General features: G+C 37.8%; 1 protein-coding gene across 7 annotated transcripts in view; it reads left to right on the plus strand.

Annotated features, from left to right (window-relative positions):
- Positions 1-25042, plus strand: part of CEP70 (centrosomal protein 70) — a 108652-nt gene that overhangs the window by 36290 nt on the left and 47320 nt on the right. For all 7 annotated transcript variants that reach the window (XM_047735902.1, XM_047735895.1, XM_047735888.1 and 4 more), the window contains 5 exons: positions 1076-1245; positions 7111-7167; positions 15466-15553; positions 15647-15735; positions 17073-17147. In XM_047735902.1, coding sequence (XP_047591858.1) covers positions 1076-1245; positions 7111-7167; positions 15466-15553; positions 15647-15735; positions 17073-17147 — 479 coding nt within the window. The remainder of the gene's footprint in view (positions 1-1075; positions 1246-7110; positions 7168-15465; positions 15554-15646; positions 15736-17072; positions 17148-25042) is intronic.

Below are 25042 nucleotides of genomic sequence, written 5' to 3' on the forward strand. Positions count from 1 at the left end.
AATAAATAAATAATTAATAATAATAAAAAAAGAATCTGAATTTTAGGGGCGCCTGGGTGGCTCAGTTGTTGAGTGTCTGCCTTCGGCTCAGGTCATGATCCCAGGGTTCTGGGATCGAGCTCCTCAGTGGGCTCCCTGCTTGGCCAGAAGTCTCCTTTTCCCTCTCCCACTCCCCCTGCTTGTGTTACTTCTCTTGCTGTGTCTCTCTCTCTCTCTCAAATAAATAAATAAATAAATAAATAAATAAATAAATAAAATCTAAAAAAAAGAATCTGAATTTTAAATCAGATTTCTTTTTTTCTTCTCTTTTATGTTATACTTCTTTTTTTTTAAATTATGTTCCATTAGCCAGCATATAGTACATCATTAGTTTTTGATGTACTGTTCAGCGATTCATTAGTTGCATATAATACCCAGTGCTCATCACCACATGTGCCCTTCTTAATGCCCATCATCCGGTTTCCCCATTCCCCAACCCCTCTCCCCTCTGAAACCCTCAGTTTGTTTCTAAATCTTATTTCTTTTTAACATTATTAAAATCCCTTCCTGATTATTATTTTAATCTAAACCTATACACGAAATTATATCAGTTTTATGGAGTTCCTTTACTTATAAAAACTTGAATGCATGTGATTAATTATAAACTAATTTTTCCTATTTTACATTGTATTTTTTGTGTTCATGGCTTATTAATGTTCTTGGAGCTTGCACCCATTTAAAAACAGTTCTTGGGGCGCCTGGGTGGCTCAGTGGGTTAAAGCCTCTGCCATCGGCTCAGGTCATGATCTCAGGGTCCTGGGATCAGGGCCTGTGTCGGGCTCTCTGCTCCGCAGGGAGCCTGCTTCCTCCTCTCTCTGCCTGCCTCTCTGCCTACTTGTGATCTCTGTCTGTCAAATAAATAAAATCTTTAAAAAAATAAAAATAAAAATAGAATCAAAATAAAAACAGTTCTTGAAGTTCTTGACTGAAGCATCCCAATAGAAACAGTGAAGACAGCTTTTTGTATAATATTGTTAGGACACCATGTCCTAGATGTACATATCATAATTATATTTTTTTGAAAAATTTCTTCCAGGCGAAATGTCAACATTATAAGAAAAAACGAATGGAACAACAAGAGACTATTGCTTCTTTGCAAAAGGATATCTATAGATTAACAAAGGAGGAGGAAGAGCGCATTGTCACTCAAAACAGAGTGTTTGCTTATCTCTGCAAAAGAGTTCCTCATACCATCTTGGATCGACAGTAATGTTTCCTACATAAATTGATATATAGATTCATTATCAGTTTTTAAAATAGATTTTTTATTGGGAATGGTTATATCTCTTAAAAACTGGATGAGTCTTCCTCCCCCTCTTCTCTGCTTTCCCACCTCCATGCCCCCCCAAGGAAGAAACTGGTCATTTGGCCTGGAGAAGTTCATGTTATATTTTGCTTCCTTATTTTGTCATTTAATTTATTCTTTTGTCTCCTCTATCTGTCTAAACTGGAAGCTAGGACTAAATTCAGATACAAATATTTTTGGCAAAATACTTTATATGTGGTAATGAAGGCTTCTAATTGTAACATGTCAGGAGACACATATTGTCCAGTTGACTTACTCTTAAGGATGCTAAGATTGTTCAGGGGGTTAAATCCTTGATCCTCGATCCTTCCACTATAGAATTCCCATTGTTCCTTCATCTAAAGGTTTTACCAACTGATGATTTTGCAAGATGGTGATTTTTCAGTTCTTTTGTTTCTCCCATTCCCCCATGGAATTCTTCCATAAAAAGAACCTTTCCTGGGGCGCCTGGGTGGCTCAGTGGGTTAAGCCGCTGCCTTCGGCTCAGGTCATGATCTCAGGGTCCTGGGATCGAGTCCCGCATCGGGCTCTCTGCTCAGCAAGAAGCCTGCTTCCCTCTCTCTCTCTGCCTGCCTCTCCGTCTACTTGTGATCTCTCTCTGTCAAATAAATAAATAAAATCTTTAAAAAAAATAAATAAATAAATTAAAAAAAAAAAAAAGAACCTTTCCTGTTGACTAGGGGCTATTTGGTTGCCTTGTGTGGTTTGTTACAGGGAAGGTAGAATTACTGCTCAGTTTTTTCATTTTAATTCCCACTTTGGAGTAAGGAGTTGATGCCCTTATGATTTCCAGTGATAAGCAATACAATTTTTTGTTTGTTTGTGACTATCCTCTCTTTTTTCAAGTGTTGTTATTAACTCCTAGAACTTCTTTATGCTAGTATTCTTCTTCATGCTAGTATTATACACTTTTGACCCAACCTCATTGATATTAGATTTCTTTTAGACAGAAGGCACATTCTGTGCTTTTTCTTTTTTCTTTTTTTTTTCTGTCCCAGAGCTCTTTTGGGGGATGAATTCAGATATTTGTTAAAGCTAACGCTAAACATTTAGAATTAAAATTAACTAAATTAAATATAAGATTAATTAATTATATATTTTTTTAGTCAGGAGTGGTTTTTAGAGACCATAGTTTGGTGTTGGGGTTGCTTGTCATGCATATAATGTTTATTATTTTGTCATTGATTTAGGACTTTTTAGAAGGGTACAAGGAATTATGTATATTTCTGGGAAAAAACAAATCATTAATTTTTTTCCAGCTGAAGTTGATATTACAGAATTTTTGTTTAAACTCTGATACTACATTTGTAACTTTCCTTTTATACTAGAAATCCTTACTCCTAAGAACAATATCCTGTAACTATTTATTTGCTTTATTATATAACATATAAAAATAGTTGACCAGAATTACTGCTAACAATAAGTCTACTTTATGAAATTTAAATCCCTTTGCAATTACCTTTGACATTAATAATATTTTCTAGAATTCAGATACAGTGTTCTAAAATATCTTGAAATATTCCTTTGTATGTTTGTGTCACCAAATGTTCAGTTAAGTTGGTTTTGATTTGTTTTCAATATTTAGGGATTGCTTTTTTATTTTCCATTTACTTTTGGGTATGTAAGACATTGATACAATTCCAAAGTTGAAACTAATTATATTCAGAAAAGTTGTGTTTTCATTTCTGTCCCCTTGGCTCTATTCCTTACCTTCCATTACAGGTAATTTAAAATGTTTAGTTTTATTTTATCAAATATAAGCAGTATGGATATTATATTCATATTTTCCCTTTTTGTATAAAAAGTAGCACCATGTTTTTTTCACTTAATAGTATAAGCTATTTACATTCTAACTAAGTATTTACATAGTAGGACTGGGGATCTTTACTAACTAGGTATTTCTGTTTTATTATAAAAATAAATGAGGTCTCATAGAAACTAAAAACAAGATTATAGATTTTGATAATTATTTAAGAAAGAATACACACACGTAATTTTCATCTTTTTTTTTTTAAGATTTTATTTATTTGACAGAGATCACAAGTAGACAGAGAGGCAGGCAGAGAGAGAGAGGAAGGGAAGCAGGCTCCCTGCTGAGCAGAGAGCCCAATGCGGGGCTCGATCCCAGGGCCCTGAGACCATGACCTGATCTGAAGGCAGAGGCCCAACGCACTGAGCCACCCAGGCGCCCCAATTTTCATCTTTTTGAAGGAAAGAACAAGGACAAAAATCTAAAAATTACAATTAAAATACCATAAAAATAGAGATAGGTGTGAATAAATTTCAAAAAGAGAGAAGCAGAGGGGAAAATATAAGAGTAAAGAAGAACAAAAAGAAGAAAAAGGAGAGACAATTACAGGGGGATAAATAGGAGAGTAAGAGAGATGGAGGAAGGGGAATAAAAACAAGTATAAAAACCAGCCAATCTGAGTGAGTCAGACAGTCCGTAAAAGAGAAGCATTGAAAGAACTTATCATGTACCATATGAAGTCAAGTTAATTTAGGTGTGAATTCGTCTGATGACCTAGAGATTCTCTATTTGATTTTTTTTTTTTTTTTAGAGTTTATTTATTTATTTGACAGACGGAGATCACAAGTAGGCAGAGAGGCAGGCAGAGTAGGCGGGGAAGCAGGCTCCCTACGGAGCAGAGAGCCCAATGCGGGGCTCAATCCCAGGATCCTGGGATCATGATCTGAGCCGAAGGCAGAGGCCTTAACCCACTGAGCCACCCAGGCGCCCCTCTCTATTCAATTTTTAATAAAGCTAATTTTCAGTTTGAGACACAGAACTTAAAAATTGTGAATTAACATTATTAGAAATACATGAGTTAACCACTGCAGCTATTGTTAAAAGTTACAAAGACACTGGGAAAAACAATATAAAACATACACAGATGAATAAAACCATGTTTCCTGCCATATATGGATCTGATAGTCTAACTGGGTAGATAGACACACACTGAGGCAAGTCAAATACAAGGCAGATAGTGGTATGTGCTATAATAATGGGGCAAATAGGATACTAAGAGGGCATGACAGAAGGGGAGATTCATTTCCTTTGAGGGATGTGGGGATGACCAAAAAGTCTTCATGAAGGAGATAACTTATAAACTAGATTATTAGGAACTATAGAATTTTAATAGGCAGAGGTGAGGGAAAGGTATTTTAGTTAGAGAAGTATAGTGGCAGGAAAACTGAATATATTTGAGAATAGTCCAAGTAGTGAAAGAGTTTTGGAACATAGGGTGCACATGATGATGATGGTAAGTGTTTTAGGAGACGATATGGAAAGAAAGGTGTGTTGGAACTTTGAAGGGTTAACCTACAGGCTGAAGAGTTTGGGTTCTGCTTACTATATACCAGGAACCCCTCCCCCCCACTGAATTTCTTTCTTTTTTTTTTTTTTTTAAGATTTTATTTATTTGACACACAGAGAAAGATCATAAGTAGGCAGAGAGGTGGGTGGGGGGGGTGGAGGTGGGAAGCAGGCTCCCCGCTGAGCAGAGAGCCCAACTTGGGACTCAATCCCAGGACCCCGAGATCATAACCCTAACTGAAGGCAGAGGCCTAACCCACTGAGCCACCCAGGCAATTTCTGATTGAAGAAAAAAAAACCCAGAGACAGAAAGACAAGTTAATAATCACTTGTAATAGCCAAGATTGGAGATTGCAAAGGCCTGCATTAGGTAGGGCCAAAAGAAAGGAGAGCTATTGGAAAGATAGACAGGAATTGTCGAGACTAACTGGCTGTAGATCCTAAAAGAAGGACAGAAGTCAAAGATAGCCAGATTTCAAGCTAGGTTTGGGGAACAGGGCTGGAAGATGATTAATTCATTTACAGACATGTGCTTAGGCACCTTTGTCAGCCATGTAGAGATATCAGGCCAGCAGTTAGAAGGGCCAAACTCCAGAGAACTTCCAAATTTCAGATAAAGGAAGAAAGTAGGAAGAAGAGAAGTTAACGTTTGGATGTCAGGATAACTAAGGAACAAAAGTATTTCAAGAAGGAGGTGATAAGAAATGTTACATGCTTCCTCATCAGTGTTTGCCTTCTCACTGTCTTGCTCAGAATTCCCAGTGTGACACATAATTATGTCATCTCTAAAAGTTTATTGAAGGTATCCAGTAACAGAATGAATGAAGTTTGCTGTGAAGGAAAAGATAGAGATGAAATGGTAGTGTAAGGTGGTGGGGAGGAAGGGGGGAGGGTTTGTGAAGGATATAAAGGAAATTAAAGGATTTTAATTTAATATAAAGGAAATTAAAGCATTTTTACAGGATAATATGAGAGCTTGTATGTGTTGAGATGAAGAAAGAATAATCCAGAAAGTTGATATATTTAAAGCACAATTGGTTGAATTAGTTCTGAAAAAAAGAATTAAGTTTCTCGAGATGGGGAAATAGTATAAATTCTTGCTTTAAGAAGAATAACATGTGGGGCGCCTGGGTGGCTCAGTGGGTTAAAGCCTCTGCCTTTGGCTCAGGTCATGATCTCAAGTTCCTGTGATCGAGCTCCCCATCAAGCTCCGCATCAGGCTCTCTGCTCAGCGGGAAGCCTGCTTCCTGCTCTCTCTGCCTGCCTCTCTGCCTACTTGTGATCTCTCTATGTCAAATAAATAAATAAAATCTTAAAAAAAAAGAAGAAGAACATATGAAAACATAGTGTTATTTTTTCCTTTGAGGATTTTTTAAAATTACAAAAGCAGTTCCTGTTTATAAAAGTTCAAACAATACAAAAATGTGTTAAGTAAAATATATCTGCTTACCCTTCCTAATTTCCATACTCCAGAGATAATCACTTTTAATAGTTTGGTTTGTATCTTTCCTAATGTTGAACAACAGGAGTGCCATTGGCATTTTGGGTGGGATGGTTCATTGTGTCAGTTTGTTGACAAATTTTTAGTATCCTGCGCCCTCCCCAACCAGTCAATGTGACAACTAAGATTTTCCCTTAGGTTATGTTACTGTTCCCCAGTTAGGAACTCACAGAGTTTTTATTCAATACAAATAAAACTTCACATACAATTATTTCTTTTCAAAACAAAAATGGAGAGGCACCAGGGTGGCTCAGTTGGTTAAGCAATGCCTTTGGCTTGGGTTGGGATCCCAGGGTCTTAGGCTCGAGCCCCACGTTGAGCCCCAGGGAGCCTGCTTCTCTCTCTCTCTCTCTCTCTCTCTGCAGGTCCCCCTGCTTGTGCTCACTCACTCTGTCACATAAATACATAAAATCTTAAAAAAAAAAATGGAGTAATACTCTACATTTGGCTATGCAACATTACTTTTCTTAGAATTTTTATTAGGACGTACAAATTTACATACATTATTACTTCTATGCTTCATTGTTTTCCAGAGAGTGGATGTGTCCTTATTTATTTTACTTTACTCTTATTGAATAACATTTAGAATGTTTCTGGGTTTTCACTCTTGTAAATAATGGTGCAGTGAACAACTTTGTTCATTTTGAGTTACAAGTTTGAGAAAATATTTCTGTGGAAGCAGTTGCTAGAGATAGAACTGCTGGGACAAAGGAGATATTCATTTAATATATTGATAAAATGTTAGTGATTATTTTAAAATCTATACTTCAAAATTTAAAAATATATGGCTTAGTATAATACTTCTGACAAAAATCACTTAAATTTTTTATAAACTTACTAAATAACGTTTATCCTTTGTTGCTGTAATTTGAAATTATGTAAAGAGAACAGTATAGTAAATGATCCAATATCACATTTTAAAAATTTAGTTTATCTTCTGTTTTCTAGGTTGCTTTGCCTAATTGATTACTATGAATGTAAAATTAGGAAATTGCATAAACAAAGGTAAGACTAATCCTCTTAACAATTTTTAAAGTTAATTACCCACCAAGTTAATTTTGGTGAATCACACCAAAAGTTTTTATAGTCCTTTGAAACTTTAACTATGCTTTGGAAATCTACCTAATACATAACTATGAATTTCTTTTTTTATAACGATTTTGAAGACTGCTTTACTTTTTATGTTTAAATGTATTGTTGCATTTATTTTAAAATATTTGTCACAGCATTATAATTTGTTCTACTGTTGTCATTTAGCTACTGGACAGTTACTAAGTATATCCACGGAGTACATAGGATTATACTAGCTGCCTACTGAAGTGCAACATAATTAAAGATAATGGTCTTTGACTAATCTAAAATAACTGAGGGATATCTAAGGCCAAATAATCGAAACTACTTTCAGGTCATTAAAACAGCTATTTTGTTTCATTGTTTATAGATGGGATAATTCTTTTTTTTTTTTTTATTTTATTTTTTTTATTAAACATATATTTTTATCCCCAGGGGTACAGGTCTGTGAATCGCCAGATTTACACACTTCACAGCACTCACCATAGCACATACCCTCCCCAATATCCATAACCTCACCCCCCCTCAACCCCCCGCCCCCCATCAACCCTCAGTTTGTTTTGTGAGATTAAGAGTCACTTATGGTTTGTCTCCCTCCCAATCCCATCTTGTTTCATTTACTCTTCTCCTACCCCCTTAACCCCCCATGTTGCATCTCCTCTCCCTCATATCAGGGAGATCATATGATAGTTGTCTTTCTCCGAGTGACTTATTTCGCTAAGCATGATACCCTCTAGTTCCATCCACGTCGTCACAAATGGCAAGATTTCATTTCTTTTGATGGCTGCATAGTATTCCATTGTGTATATATACCACATCTTCTTTATCCATTCATCTGTTGACGGACATCTAGGTTCTTTCCATAGTTTGGCTATTGTAGACATTGCTGCTATAAACATTCGGGTGCACGTGCCCCTTCGGATCACTACGTTTGTATCTTTAGGGTAAATACCCAGCAGTGCAGTTGCTGGGTCATAGGGTAGTTCTATTTTCAACATTTTGAGGAACCTCCATGCTGTTTTCCAGAGTGGTTGCACCAGCTTGCATTCCCACCAACAGTGTAGGAGGGTTCCCCTTTCTCCGCATCCTCGCCATCATCTGTCATTTCCTGACTTGTCAATTTTAGCCATTCTGACTGGTGTGAGGTGATATCTCATTGTGGTTTTGATTTGTATTTCCCTGATGCCGAGTGATATGGAGCACTTTTTCATGTGTCTGTTGGCCATCTGGATGTCTTCTTTGCAGAAATGTCTGTTCATGTCCTCTGCCCATTTCTTGATTGGATTATTTGTTCTATGAGTGTTGAGTTTGCTAAGTTCTTTATAGATTTTGGACACTAGCCCTTTATCTGATATGTCATTTGCAAATATCTTCTCCCATTCTGTCAGTTGTCTTTTGGTTTTGTTCACTGTTTCCTTTGCTGTGCAAAAGCTTTTGATCTTGATAAAATCCCAATAGTTCATTTTTGCCCTTGCTTCCCTTGCCTTTGGTGATGTTCCTAGGAAGATGTTGCTGCGGCTGAGGTCGAAGAGGTTGCTGCCTGTGTTCTCCTCGAGGATTTTGATGGATTCCTTTCTCACATTGAGATCCTTCATCCATTTTGAGTCTATTTTCGTGTGTGGTGTAAGGAGATGATCCAATTTCATTTTTCTGCATGTGGCTGTCCAATTTTCCCAACACCATTTATTGGAGAGGCTGTCTTTTTTCCATTGGACATTCTTTCCTGCGTTGTCGAAGATGAGTTGACCATAGAGTTGAGGGTCCATTTCTGGGCTCTCTATTCTGTTCCATTGATCTATGTGTCTGTTTTTGTGCCAGTACCATGCTGTCTTGATGATGACAGCTTTGTAATAGAGCTTGAAGTCCGGAATTGTGATGCCACCAACTTTGGCTTTCTTTTTCAATATTCCTTTGGCTATTCGAGGTCTTTTCTGGTTCCATATAAATTTTAGGATTATTTGTTCCATTTCTTTGAAAAACATGGATGGTTCGTTGATAGGAATTGCATTAAATGTGTAGATTGTTTTAGGTAGCATAGACATTTTCACAATATTTATTCTTCCAATCCAGGAGCATGGAACATTTTTCCATTTCTTTGTGTCTTCCTCAATTTCTTTCATGAGTACTTTATGGTTTTCTGAGTATAGATTCTTAGTCTCTTTGGTTAGGTTTATTCCTAGGTATCTTACAGTTTTGGGTGCAATTGTAAATGGGATGGAGTCCTTAATTTCTCTTTCTTCTGTCTTGTTGGTGTAGAGAAATGCAACTGATTTCTGTGCATTGATTTTATATCCTGACACTTTACTGAATTCCTGTACAAGTTCTAGCAGTTTTGGAGTGGAGTCTTTTGGGTTTTCCACATATAGTATCATATCATCTGCAAAGAGTGATAGTTTGACTTCTTCTTTGCTGATTTGGATGCCTTTAATTTCCTTTTGTTGTCTGATTGCTGAGGCTAGGACTTCTAGTACTATGTTGAATAGCAGTGGTGATAACGGACATCCCTGCCGTGTTCCTGACCTTAGCGGAAAAGCTTTCAGTTTTTCTGCATTGAGAATGATATTTGCGGTGGGTTTTTCATAGATGGCTTTGATAATATTGAGGTATGTGCCGTCTATCCCTACACTTTGAAGAGTTTTTTTTTTTTTAAAGATTTTATTTATTTATTTGACAGAGAGAGATCACAAGTAGATGGAGAGGCAGGCAGAGAGAGAGAGAGAGGGAAGCAGGCTTCCTGCTGAGCAGAGAGCCCGATGTGGGACTCGATCCCAGGACCCTGAGATCATGACCTGAGCCGAAGGCAGCGGCTTAACCCACTGAGCCACCCAGGCGCCCCCACTTTGAAGAGTTTTGATCAGGAAGGCATGCTGTACTTTGTCAAATGCTTTTTCAGCATCTATGGAGAGTATCATATGATTCTTGTTCTTTCTTTTATTAATGTGTTGTATCACATTGATTGATTTGCGGATGTTGAACCAACCTTGCAGCCCTGGAATAAATCCCACTTGGTCATGGTGAATAATCCTTTTAATGTACTGTTGAATCCTATTGGCTAGTATTTTGGCGAGAATTTTTGCATCTGTGTTCATCAAGGATATTGGTCTGTAGTTCTCTTTTTTGATGGGATCCTTGTCTGGTTTTGGGATCAAGGTGATGCTGGCCTCATAAAATGAGTTTGGAAGTTTTCCTTCTATTTCTATTTTTTGGAACAGTTTCAGGAGAATAGGAATTAGTTCTTCTTTAAATGTTTGGTAGAATTCCCCCGGGAAGCCATCTGGCCCTGGGCTTTTGTTTGTTTGGAGATTTTTGATGACTGTTTCAATCTCCTTACTGGTTATGGGTCTGTTCAGGCTTTCCATTTCTTCCTGGTTCAGTTGTGGTAGTTTATATGTCTCTAGGAATGCATCCATTTCTTCCAGATTGTCAAATTTGTTGGCGTAGAGTTGCTCATAGTATGTTCTTATAATTGTCTGTACTTCTTTGGTGTTCGTTGTGATCTCTCTTCTTTCATTCATGATTTTATTTATTTGGGTCCTTTCTCTTTTCTTTTTGATAAGTCTGGCCAGGGGTTTATCAATCTTATTAATTCTTTCAAAGAACCAGCTCCTAGTTTCGTTGAGGATGGGATAATTCTTTTAACAAATATTTTTGAGCACCTACCTCATGCCATGTTGTTTTAGGTACTTAGGATACCATAATAAACAATGCAGATAAATTGCCCACTTTTGTCAGGTGTACATTCTTGTATTCTCTCCCCTAGAATAATGACTTTCCAGAAACACAGCAGGACCAGTGGCAGAGCTGTGCTCATTGCTGATCCCTTGTAGCACCCTGGGGACCCTAAAAACAAAACAAAACAAAACAAAAAAACCAACCAACCAACAAAAAAATCAGAATGTTGGGGAGAAAGAAGTGAAAAAGGGAAGACAAGAAGAGAACAACTATTGATAGAGCAATTCCTTGTTTCATTCTGTTCAGAAAGTAGCATTCTATCAAGTAACTTCAGAGACCTCCTGATTTCCAAATGAAACTATGTCTTTTAGATGATAGGCATGGTGTTAGATTCTATAGAGATAAGACAAAGTTTTGGATATGGTTCTTCCCTTCTAAGATTTTACAATCTAGTAAGGGAGGTAAAATGTAAACACATTAATAATTAAGAAAAATAATATATTAAAAACACTAATACACATAATGTCATTATAGTGTAATTATTAAAAATTGTGCAGACAGTATAGGTAGGAGTTTAGAACAAGAACAAACAGTTTGGATGGATGAACAGAGAAGCCTTTACAGAGCAGATGAGGGTTTGCTTGAGCTTGAAAGGTAAGTAAAATTTGGGAAAGTAGGAAGGCAAAAAAGGTAGTCATTTTAGTCATTGGATGCTATGAGCAAAAGTGCATAGATATAAAAGTATAGAATTTTTTTATGGCACTGTTATTAAACCAGTTTGGCTGGAGTTCAGGGGATTTGTTGGTATGTTATAGATTATGTGATTGTGGGATAGGCCTGCAGGCTAGAGAACCAGGGAAGAGTTCCTTTTTGTGGGTCTCAGTGTTTGTTCTTAAGGCCTTTAATTGCATGAGGCCTACTCACATTAGGAAAGGTTCTCCTTTACTTAAAGTCTATTGATTTAAATGTTAATCATGTCTAAAAAATACCTCATAGCAATAATTAGACTGGTGTTTGAACAGCTAGGCACCATAGCCTAGCCAACTTGACACTAAAACGGATAGTCCTAGCGTGTAAGAGTAAAGAGAAGGAAAATGAAGAATTTAATGGCTTGAGAGGTTGCAAACTTAAGCTTACACAATCAAGAAAATAATGAAAGTGAGTGAAGCAGGCTAGGTGAGGACTGTGGCAAATTGGACAGCTGTATACCATCTGTCTGAAGTGGTCCATTATTACACATTCTAGCCAGTCGATACCTTGTAAGAATGTGAGTTCAGTGTGGCTAGATTTGCTTGTTTTTCGAGATTTATAAATAAGATTTTTAATATTCACAATTAACTTAGTGGTTTTAAAAATATTGTATGGTCCACAGGGAACAAACTTGGTTGTCAGAGAGAAGGGGAGTGGGAGATGGCCATAATGGATAAGGAGAGAGGGAGATGAGACTTCCAGTTATGGAATGAGTAAGTCATGTGAATAATAGGGAAGGCATAGGGAATATAGTCAATGACATTTTAATAGTGTATGATGATAGACGGTAGCTACACTTGTGAGCATAAATTTACAGAGAAGCTGAATCACTGTGTTATACACCTGAAACTAATATAAAACTGTATTGTCAACTGTAGTCTTTAAAATTTAAAGAAAAAGCAAAAATATTATATGGTCCAAACTGAATATCAGTTGCAACCTTTGGGCCATGTCTGTAGTAGATTCTAATCTAGATTTAGGTGTTTGCAAACTATTCTGTAATGGGCCAGATGGTGAATATTATAGACATTTTAGGCTGTATAGTCTCACAACTCTTCAGCCCTCCTCTTGTAGCACAAAGCCAGCCACAGATGATATGTAAATGAATTGGCAGGGCTGTATTCTGTAAAAATCTAATTACAAAAATCCACAGCCTGCATGTAGCCCACAGGCAGCAGCTTGCTGATTGCTGACTTAATACATGATGAGAGTTTGGGATTTTTAGTAAGAGAAGATTTAGCATAGCCATCATTTGAAATCTGTCATGTGGGATATAGTATGAGAAGTTGCTTCTGAGGTGCAAACTGGGGTTCTCTGACTAGAAATGATAGGATTGAGTCCATTTTGGGGAGTGTTGAATTTGGTTATCAAGAATTTGTAGTAGGGGCGCCTGGGTGGCTCAGTGGGTTAGGCCGCTGCTTTCGGCTCGGGTCATGATCTCAGGGTCCTGGGATCGAGTCCCACGTCGGGCTCTCTGCTCAGCAGGGAGCCTGCTTCCTCCTCTCTCTCTGTCTGCCTCTCTGCCTGCTTGTGATCTCTGTCTGTCAAATAAATAAATAAAATTTAAAAAAAAAAAGAATTTGTAGTAAAAATCCAGGGTTGAGGGGTGCCTGGGTGGCTCAGTGGGTTAAAGCCTCTGCCTTCAGCTCAGGTCATGAACCCAGGGTCCTGGGATCAAGCCCCATATCAGGCTCTTTGCTCAGCAGGGAGCCTGCTTCCCTTCCTCTTTCTGCCTGCCTCTCTGCCTGCTTGTGATCTCTGTCAAATAAATAAATAAAATCTTAAAAAAAAAAAAAAATCCGGGGTTGAGTAATGAGAAGCTTGGTGGAAAGGAATTCCCTTTTCACTTAGCAATCCTGTCATCACTGAGCTGAAGTGAGATAGTTTGGCTTATAAAAACCTTGCTCAGGCCAGATATTTGGCTTGAATGTCTCTCATTAAGGGAGAAGGAGATAGGAAGAAAATTGGAGCTACAGTATAAATAATCCTACAGATGGAAAAAATTAGAAGTCATTTATACTTTGCTGCGATGAAAATTCTCCAAAGGAGAGGGTTTTTCAGGGTTCATTGACTTTATAGACTCCAATAGTCTCCTTTCTAAGAGTATGAACTTGATAAATTGTAGCAACTTCAAGGTGGATTTTGAGATCTATAAATAGGGTATTATTATCACCTGAAGGAGTGAGAGTAGTGTAAAAAGAAATGATTGTTAAGTATTACATTACTGAAGAAAAGGAGATGAAAGAGTTGACAGATAAAAGAGCTGAAACAGAGAAAATGAGGGATTTGCCTACTTAGGATTCACAGGAAACACAGGAGAAGGAGGTATGTATCTGTAGAGCGAGGGGAGCAAGACCAAGGGAAGAAGACAGATGGGACAGGGCCTCTTGCAGAGGCAAAAGCCCCTGCTTAACATTTATTTATCAAGCACAGTGTTGTCTGAAGTTTTTCTCACCATGAAACACAAATATTGCTGTTTGTATACCACATTGTGGTATATATACAGAGCTGCAATTGGAAGCACCTGGTTCAGGAACTCTGACCACCCTAAGCCCTGCCCAGTTGTCCTGAGGCCTGAGGAGGATAAATATCTTGCCATAGCTATTTTGCACAGCACACCTATGGTACACTATTTGGGGGCTCTAATTTAGGGCACAGGTTTGGGGAAACTTCCAAAGGGACTTGTGAAGGGAGTTTCTGCATACTACAAACTGGTATTGTTTTCTGTCTCTACACATGAGCAAACTCGGAAAGGAAAGGAAGCAGCAGTCAAGGCACTAGAAATGTGAATACATGGGTTAACCAATTGGAAGTCTTAGAAAACAGCAAATGTGCTATAATCTCTGAAAAAGAGGGGAAGTACCTTTTCATATGATGGGTTTCAGCTATGTAACTTTACTTTTTTTTTTTTTTTTACCCAGTGTTACTACATTAATATAGATTACATGAAATATATTGCTAGTTATTTCTGTTAGTATTTCCCTGACTTGGTGGATATGATTGAAGAGCCAAGGAAAGTAACATAGGAATGAAACCTATTAGGCTCACATTTTCTTCTGAGATGTCAGAGACACTTGAAAAATTAACACAGGGAAAATGGTTCTGTAGTGAATTAGTAGTTAGGTGAAGCTCCCTTGTTTAATTCCATCTTTCTCTTTAGGTAGAAATTTTAAAAATGGTCTTGGATAATGGAAACAGGTGATTTTTGAAGTTCACTTCTGACTTCCTAGACATGAGTGCTTTAATATTTTTTATTTACTTTTAACACCAGTCCTTTGAGGTAGATGTGATAGATACTTCTCTGACAGAAGACAAATTCAGAGAGATTGACATATTCAAATAGCATCGGGTTAATTGTGTCAAGTCTTGAATTGGGACTATTAAATCTGTTGCCTCATACACTCTCTATATATTTTTTGTATAGGTTATTTGGTGAGCTAAAAGTACTAGAAAATAAAAACAGTATGCTTTGTTTCTTTATTCATTCAAGAAGTGTTTTTTTCACCCCCTTTATACCCTATACTCTTCTAGGCAGTGAGATGCAATGGTAAACAAAATAAAGTTTTGGTCCACATGGATCTTATGTTTTAATTAAAGGTGATAGTGAACTGTACTGTACTGTGAAATGTACTGTAATACTGGGTAGTAGTATGTTCTAATACCATTCTCTCTGAGAACAAGTAAGAAATTTGGCTTAAATTTTAATTCATGTTTAGGTTATCAAACACTTATTGGGTTGATTTTTGTTAGCTGTATTTTTTCCTTTGAAGATAGATCTTTCATAAGTACACATTGTATATCTTTTCACAGGCAATATAAAGAAAATGAAAGTCTGTCAGAAGAAGAAAAAGACTACAGAAGTTTGGATGCCTCACCAACTTATAAAGGCCTTCTAATGGTATGGGGACTACTTGACTAATAATTACTTTTTTATATAAAGTAAAATAATAATCTAGGAAAGTTAACTATTTTTCTATGAAATGTGTTGAAGTCATTACAGAATCAACTCAAGGAATCGAAATCCAAGATTGATGCACTTTTAAGTGAAAAGCTGAATCTCCAAAAAGATTTAGAAACCAGGTCAGAGAAACTTAAGTAATTTTTATTTAACTTTTGGAAAGTAAACACATTCTGGAATTTGGGGTGTTAAATGAATCTTTCCAGCTCCTTTACCATGAAACTAATCTTAGAAATGTCACACTTTTTTACATTCATTTAGTTAGTTGTATCTCATATGATGGAAGGAACAAGAACACATGTAGGTAGGCAAGGGAACTGAGAGTATAGGACCCCACATGGAAAAGATAAAACTGGGTAGGAACACAGAATAGATTCAGATTTATATCCGCAGGTTTCCTATTCCCAAATTTCTTTAGAATGTCTTAATATCTTACCTCTATGTCATGAGAGGAAAAGAAAACTAAAAAGTTTAAATGTCCTACAAAAAGGTATATTTATATATAGCATGCCACCACAAAAGGATGATGTTCTGCATGTTGGCAGGGAATAACAAGGGATGAACATTGTTAAGATTTTCTTCATTTGACAAGTGTTTGTTGAATACCTCTTACAAGTTAGACACTGTCTTATGCTCAGTTAAAATATAATGACCAAAATAAATAACTTGTTCTCATAAGGATTATATTTAAATGGGGAGGAAACTGATACCTAAAGTAGAAGCCATTTATATAAATTTTTAAAAAACCTACTACAGGGACGCCTGGATGGCTCAGTTGGTTGGGCAGCTGCCTTTGGCTCAGGTCATGATCCCAGCGTCCTGGGATCGAGTCCCGCATCGGGCTCCTTGCTCAGCAGGGAGCCTGCTTCTCCCTCTGCCTCTGCCTGCCATTCTGTCTGCCTGTACTCGCTCTCTCTCCCTCTCTCTCTGACAAGTAAATAAAAAAAAAAAAGAAAAAAAAAACCTCCTACATAATGTGTAAGTTTATGTCTATATAAATACATAGCAAAAATTTTAAACCATGCATGGGAATAATGAACAGTGAATTTGGGATAGTGATTACCTGAATGGGGACACACGTGGAGTTTTAACTATATGTATAATGTTTCAGTTAAAATTTGAAACAGATCTGTCAACATTTAACTTTGGTGAAGCTGAGTAGTGGGTACACCCTTATTTATTTTACTATTCTCTCTTTCTTGTCTGTACATTTGAAATATTTCACTATAAAAACAAGTAACAAATTAACAACAAACAAAATGGGTAAAAAGTTTTGAACAGGAAATACATGGAAGGAGAAATTCAGTGGCCAATAAACACCTTACTGGCAGTCATGGAATATTTTAAGATTTTTAATGAGCATATTTGTGACAAATAACATGGTATACCTTATTTATTAAATATATTTGTAGTTTTATTCAATAAACTGAATGTGTTCAATGTGATTTATTTTCTACAGGCCCACACAGCATGAATTAAGACTTTATAAACAACAGGTGAAGAAACTGGAGAAAGCCCTTAAGAAAAACATCAAGTAATTATATTTTACCAAAGTTACAGATTCATTATGGTTTAGTATCTTAGTATTTTTATTACCTGTAAGTTTACTTCATGCTTTCCTCATAGTGGCCTTTGTTTGAAATTACCAGACTAATGGGGGGAAATGACATAAAAGGTATTTCTGATTCTAGAGTTTAAAAACAGTTTCTACTGTGTTGGATTCGGCTATATATTTATCTTAAGAACAAAAAAAGGCATTTATCTGATGTAATAAGGGCAAAGATTTTAACTAGAAAGTTGTCTTTGGAAACCACAGTGGAATTGCAAGTGAATCATTGAAATTAGACATGCCAAGCCCCCAATTTTTCTTTGTGCTAGTTGTGACCTGAATAATACACAGCCTCATCACACTTTAAAAGTACTAGAATGAATGCAGTGAGCCATTCACAGCCATTCACATTCACATAAAAGTACTTACTTGTACTTTTCTTGATTTTGAAAGGCACAGTCTCAGAGGAGTTTGAAAAAGTTGGTCCTAAATAGTGGTAGTATTTTCTGAAGATTATCCAGGTGTACTCTTTCATTTAAGGGAGTGGGACCAGAAGAGGTAGTGTAGGGAGCACTGGGAGGAAATATTTTGAAAACTATATTAGTTAATATATGCATTAGGTGTATTAAGTCAGTTATATTAGCATAAGTTGTTTCGATTTTCATTGACAACTATGTTTCTTCCTTCCCATGGCAATACATGCCACAGTGAAAGGCAAATATTCTGGACATCCAAGGATTAACATCCTGAGTTAAATTAAGATAGTATAGAAAGAGAACTAAAAAAGAAAAGAGAAATGGAAGGTTCGGAAAGGTTGCATTCATTAGTTCACTTAATATTTTTCCCTTCCTACTTATTCCTTAATATTTTGGGTACCTTTAGTACTTCCTACTATTTGCTTGGCATTTTGGGTACTGAAATTGCGCGATAAGCCAAATAGAAATGGTCCCTGCCTTCATGGAGATTACATGAGGGGAGAAGGACAATGAAAAAAATAAATAAGACCATTCCAATGTAGTGTAAGTACTAAGTGTGAAATAGTATGAGAGTTGTTAATTGTGTGAGTTTGGACAAGAGGTGACATGGTCACAAGGGGCAATAGTGGCAGAGGTGAGAAGTCTTTGGAATATTGGAGGTAGAGCTGATAGGACTTGGTGATGGATTTGATATAGCAGCTCAGGGGGGGAAAAATCAGGATTCCTCTAAGTTTTAAGCCTGAATAACTAGATAGTTCTTCATGTCTAAATGAGATAGGAAAATTGGTTGAGAAGCAATTGGGAAAAGGAGGATGTAGGGAGGTAAAAAGAGGAGGTGTAGATAGATGTTATATGTGACTATATGAAGGTATTCATAAGGAAATGAAGGCCTAAAGAAACAGTTAAGCCTAGTTAAGCCTGAACCTTACACTACTTTTGTTGAAGAGTGGGAAGTTGTAGATAAACATGATAGGACAAAAGGGCATGAGCTAATATACTGGGGGGAACTCAGATTCTTTCTTGGAGTTCCTCTGTCTACAGAGATAAAAATGCTACTTTGGCTGTATTGGAGGGCCCCTATTACATGAGGGTCTTAAGATCAAAGCTTCAGGAGAGGAGGAGGTGAGAGAGTCTCTCCTGCACCTGCCATGTCTCAAAGTCCTTTGGCTTAAAACATTTCATATGTCAAACGGCATATTGTGGAGTGGCATGTCCTTTTCCTCTTCAGAGGAATTTTACTCACTTCAAGGCAAATATATTAGTGAAGACACACACGTATGTGCACCTATGTATACATAGAGATAGGTAGTCAGTCTTCTTTAGTCATAGATTTCATATTTGTGAACTTGCCTACCTGCTAAAATTTATTTTTAACCCTCAAATCAGTTGTTGTAGCACTTTTATGATCATGAGAGGACATGCCCAAATATACATTTCCTGCTGTTGAACAAGGTGATGCTCTGTCCTCTTGTTTCAGTTCTTTCAACTCTGAACAAGCATCCTTGTTGTTGTCATAGTGCCACTTTTTTGCTTGTTTCTTTGCATTTTTGCACTTTTTTTGGTGATTTCTTCATGATGGCCACTAAGCATAGTGTTGATGTGCTGTCTAGTGTTCTTTCCTGGGTGGGAAGAAGGTTGTGATGTGGCTTATAGAGAAAATACATGTGCTAGATAAACGTCATTTAGGCATGAATTATAGTGCTGTTAGTTTTGAGTTCAATGTTAATGAATAACAATATCAAATAAGGTGTTTTTAAACATGGACACACATAAAACAAGTTTATATATTGATCAGTTGAGGGAAGTGTCACCAGCTGCATGTAGGAAACCAACTCAGTATTAACCCTGGGAGCAATGGCTCAGTCTTTGCTAATTCAGTGTTTATGGTGACTTTATAGAACATAACTACCACAAATAACAAGAATGGACTGTATATGTCTTTGTTGTTCATTTTGGGTTGTCTTTAGATTGACTTTTCACGATTAGCCTTTAAAATTATGATTTAGAATTAATCCCTGCTGTATTTTTCTATTAAATTTTGAAGAAATTAATTGTGCTTTAGAAATTTAAATTTGGAATTTAAAAAATTAACAATTTTTTTTTTTTTAGGTTTGGAAGTTTTGTAGAATATAGATGTGAAACAGGGAATTAGGAATGTTAGATAAATTGCCTACATCATACAGATGGTATGTGGAAGAACTTGGAAAGAAATTAGATCTGTACCCAGTCATTCTGACTCCAAAGCTCAAACTCTTAGTCATCATACTAATTAGAACCAACAAAACACCTGATGAAAAACATTTTTTTAAGGTAAAATTTCTCAAATTTTTATTTTCTGCAATGGCAGAGACAAAATATTTTTTAAAGAACTACTGTGTTCTCTTTAAAGAATGTAAATGTTAGAGAATTCAAGAACTAAATGTTGGGCAAATAACTAAAAATAAAATATCCTATCAGTCCAGTGAATCCTCTCCATATATATAGAGAAAAAGTTTTATTACTGATTAACATCCAGCCAGACTGTGATGTACATTATAGGCAGTCTGCTGAAGAGATTACAAAGCCAGAAAGAAATCTCATTCTTTTATATAGCCAGGCATGTACAATCGATTACATATATTTTACGTGAATTTTGTCTTTATCCTATCCTAAGGAAAAATAAAGCTTCCCATGTTTTTTATGATAAGCAGCAAGGTACAACCTAGAGCCAGGAGCCTAGACTAAACTGCCGCAGAGACAGGGAGATATCTACATTTCAAAAAAATGTGGTTCAAAGGCTCCTACAAAGAAGGACATTCCTGGGATGTAAACTTGGCAAGAGGCTTATTTATTTATTTATTTACTTATTTTAAAGATTTTATTTCTTTATTTGACAGAGAGAGATCACAAGTAGACAGAGAGGCAGGCAGAGAGAGAGAGAGAGGGAAGCAGGCTCCCTGCTGAGCAGAGAGCCTGATGCGGGACTCTATCCCAGGACCCTGAGATCATGACCCGAGCCGAAGGCAGCGGCTCAACCCACTGAGCCACCCAGGCGCCCAAGAGGCTTATTTAAATCTTAGAATGATTTACATACTTCTCAAAGACATAGAGAAAGGATTTACAACTGCAAGTTTTCCAAAGAAAATGCTACAAGAAGAGGAGGGAAAAGGCTCTCTCTCTCCCCCATTTAGAACCCGAGAGAATTCAATTTTTTTCCTTAGGTTTGTTGCCTTTCCACCAACCACCTTCACTATCAAATGAGTCTATTTGACATGGAAAAGATGGACTTTCATGTTTGAATTAATATACAAACAGGTTGATTATAAAATTCGGTTATTAGGAGGTGATCAAATAGGTCTGCCAGTTAAAGATAAAGGTACTACACTAATCTCATTTAATTTCAGTGATATTTATATTTGGTAGGCAAAAACAGAATCATAATCCTGTCACTCTGGTGTTGAGTTGATGTATGGTGAGGTGGTTAGGACAGTGAACCCAAACTGAAATGAACAATCAAGGCTTTATTCACTTACTACAACAGTATAAGCAGTATTCGATTTTTCTCTGTGGAATGGCACCAGGGAAGGGTCAGTGAATGACATGCAGCACTGGTAGGAGGAAACATCTCACTGCCTAGGAGCCCTGCACAAAAGACTCCTGCTGTTTCATGGGCCTAGTGTGGGCCTGGGAGTGGAAAATACTGAGTCAGAGTGGAGAAAAGTAGGTTAGTTAAGACTGCCCCCACCCCATAAGGAGAAGTGGCAAGTACCTCAGTCAGGGTCACCCCAATAAAGAGGCCTCAGGATGGAGGCACCTGGACTAGTAATGCTGGCCTGGGTGTTGCAAGGAAAGGGAAGGATAAGAGGGGGCTGAGTTCTCGACAGCAACTCCCTCCAGAGAGTGCAGTGCATAGACTGTATTCCAAGTCTGATGTAGGAAAGCAACTTTCCCCCATGAGGCTTTCTAGGCAAAGCCTTTCTAATCATCTGGTTTGGGCCTGAAAGGTAATGTGTGGGATTTTGGCCTGGAGCTAGACTGCTTTCCTAAAGAAGCAGTTGCCTTCAGAGTTGTAGCATTGGAGTTGATAGGTTGAAAGGAACCACCCTTCTTTTCATCCTAATCATATAAAAAGTCCTAGGAATGTGGAGAAAAAGATTCAAGGAATGTACAACTTTGAGAGGCTCACATTGGTGGATATATATGTGTTTTGTATCTTTGTGGCAAAATAAGTGGTGTTTTTAAAAGATTTTTTTATTTATTTGGCAGAGAGAGCAAGAGAGCACAAGCATGGGGGTGGGCAGCAGAGGGGGAGAGAGAAGCAGGCTTCCCACTGAGCAGGGAGCCTTATGCAGGCAATGTGGGACCTGACCCCAGGACCCTGGGATTATGACCTGAGCTGAAGGCAGACACTTAGCCAACTGAGCCACCCAGGCGCCCCAATAAACAGGACTTTTAAAAAAAGATTTTATTTATTTATTTGCCAGAGATCACAAGTAGGCAGAGAGGCAGGCAGAAGAGGTAGGGGGAAGCAGACTCCCTGCCAAGCAGAGAACCCCATGCGGGGCTCGATCCCAGGACCCTGGGATCATGACCTGAGCTGAAGGCAGAGGCCAAACCCACTGAGCCACCCAGGCGCCCCGACCCTAGCAGGATTTTTAAAAACAAAATTGGCATTCCATCTTTCAACTTGTTCCTCATCTCCAGAATGGAGTCATCATGAATCATGGAAAGGCTTCATCAGATACAGTTAAAAGCTATAAAATATCTGCACATAGAAATATCTTATAGAGTTGACTATAGAAAACAGGAGACTGGGGTGCCTGGGTGGCTCAGTGGGTTAAAGCCTCTGCCTTTGGTCTTGGGATCAAGCCCCACATCAGGCTCTCTGCTCCGCAGGGAGCCTGCTTCGTCTTCTCTCTCTCTGCCTACTAGTGATCTCTGTCTGTCAAATAAACAAATAAAATCTTAAAAAAAAAAAAAGAAAGAAAACAGGAGACTGCACGGCGTATTTTAAGCTGAAATTACAATTTGCTGGGTCTCCCACACTTCACAGAGAAACACAGCTATTGCTCCTGGCTACATGGAATAAATATCGATTAAGTATGTAAAGAATCCTTTAGCTACTCTTAGGGGATTTTTTTTTAAAGATTTTATTTATTTATTTGACAGAGAGAGATCACAAGCAGGCAGAGAGGCAGGCAGAGCGAGAAGGAAGCAGGCTCCCCACTGGGCAGAGAGCCCAATGCGGGGCTTGATCCCAGAAGCCTGGGATCATGACCTGAGCCAAAGGGAGGCTTTAACCCACTGAGCCACCCAGGCATCCCTACTCTTGGGGGATTTTTATGGCCTTTAGGCCCTGCTCACTGCTCTGGAGACAACAGAACAACCCTAACATATTTCTGAGTACAGCCTATACTGCTAAAACACATTTCCAAAACATCAATGAAATCATATGCAATTGAGAAATTAGGGAATGATTAGTAATGTAAAATAGACATTACATTGTTCACATGATTTTTCCTAGGTACAAGGAATTAGAATAGCAGTAGTATCACAGCTTTCAGCAAGGGGAAAACCTTTGTTAGTACATAGGCAACTGCCCTTTCAGTTCTATTTTAAGGAAGTTTAAAATGAGAGGCTGCACCCAGGGGTCCCTCCTCGACCCTCACCATTAGACTCCAGGCTGGAGGCAAGTTGCCCTTCTTCCCTTACCTGTTTTAACCTCAGCTTCTTCAGCCTGGAGTTGGATCCATTTCCATCTTTGTAGTCTTGGCATTCTCAAGCCAATATTTCTGCTCTGTGGTCTGTGCATTTTTAATATCCCCTGAGGCAACCTATAGACATACTAGGGCTGTCTAACTTACCTCCTGAGGGACTGCCTGGTGGTGGTTCTCTGGTTACAAGCTGCACCAATTTTATGTAGACTGGTTTCTAACACTGCTTTTCTCCTGAGCTCTGTTATTTTTACCTGTGTGGTTTTGCAGAATACAAAGTTTTCAGGAATATTGGGCTTTGGCTGATATTTATTGTGAGACCAGGCAAACCAAAGGTCAATATCCCATGAGTCCCTAGCTTTCACTAATCCTCATCTTTTGTAAACTTAGAAAAAAAATGAGATTAAATGTATACATGTTGTCAACCAAGAAGGAATTGACTGAAAATTTAAACACACAGATACTAATCTGGGCAATTAGAATTGCAATCTGGGAGACAGATTCAGGTAGAAATCTGAATTGTGTTTTGAGGGAGACAGAGAGGAGGCAGAATTATAAAGATAAAAGGTAATGAGTGCCATTCTCATTTAGGTCCTCTGTGCAGAACTGATTGAAACTAGGTTAACTGGGTTGAGTTAATTTAATATGCATATGAAGTATTGAAACTTGCCAAAATACAAATCTCATTGGTTCCTTTTGAAGTATAGAATGTGAACAATTTAGGTGTCATGGTGAGGAGGAAGTTAGATCCAGACACAGCTGGCTGAAAAAAAATTTTTTCTAATTATTTTATTTTATTAACATATAATGTATTATTTGCCGCAGGGGTATAGGTCTGTGAATCGTCAGGCTTGCGCACTTCACAGCACTCACCATGGCACATACCCTCCCCAATGTCCATAACCCAACCACCCTCTCCATACCTCCACCCCCCGGCAATCCTCAGTTTGTTTTGTGAGATTAAGAGTCTCTTATGGTTTGTCTCCCTCCCGATCCCATCTTGTTTCATTTTTTCCTCCCCTACCCCCCCAAACCCCCACTCTGCCTCTCGAATTCCTCATATCAGGGAGATCATATGATAATTGTCTTTCTCTGATTGACTTATTTCGCTCAACATAATACCTCTAGTTCCATCCACGTCATTGCAAATGGCAAGATTTCATTTCTTTTGATGGCTGCATAGTATTCCATTGTATTTATATACCACATCTTTATCCATTCATCTGTTGATGGATATCTAGGTTCTTTCCATAGTTTGGCTATTGTGGACATTGCTGCTATAAACATTCGGGTGCATGTGCCCCTTCAGATCGCTACATTTGTATCTTTAGGGTAAATACCCAGTAGTGTGATTGCTGGGTCATAGGGTAGCTCTATTTTCAACTTTTTGAGGAACCTCCGTGCTGTTTTCCAGATTGGCTGCATCAGCTTGCATTCCCACCAAGAGTATAGGAGGGTTCCCCTTTCTCTACATCCTCGCCAGCATCTTTCGTTTCTTGACTTGTTAATTTCAGCCATTCTGATTGGAGTGAGGTGGTATCTCATTGTGGTTTTGATTTGTATTTCCCTGATGCCGAGTGATGTGGAGCACTTTTTCATGTGTCTGTTGGCCATCTGGATGTCTTCTTTGCAGAAATGTCTGTTCATGTCCTCTGCCCATCTCTTGATTGGATGACTTGTTCTTTGGGTGTTGAGTTTGATAAGTTCTTTA

This window comes from Lutra lutra, chromosome 1, assembly GCF_902655055.1.
Source record: "Lutra lutra chromosome 1, mLutLut1.2, whole genome shotgun sequence".
NCBI lineage: Eukaryota > Metazoa > Chordata > Mammalia > Carnivora > Mustelidae > Lutra > Lutra lutra.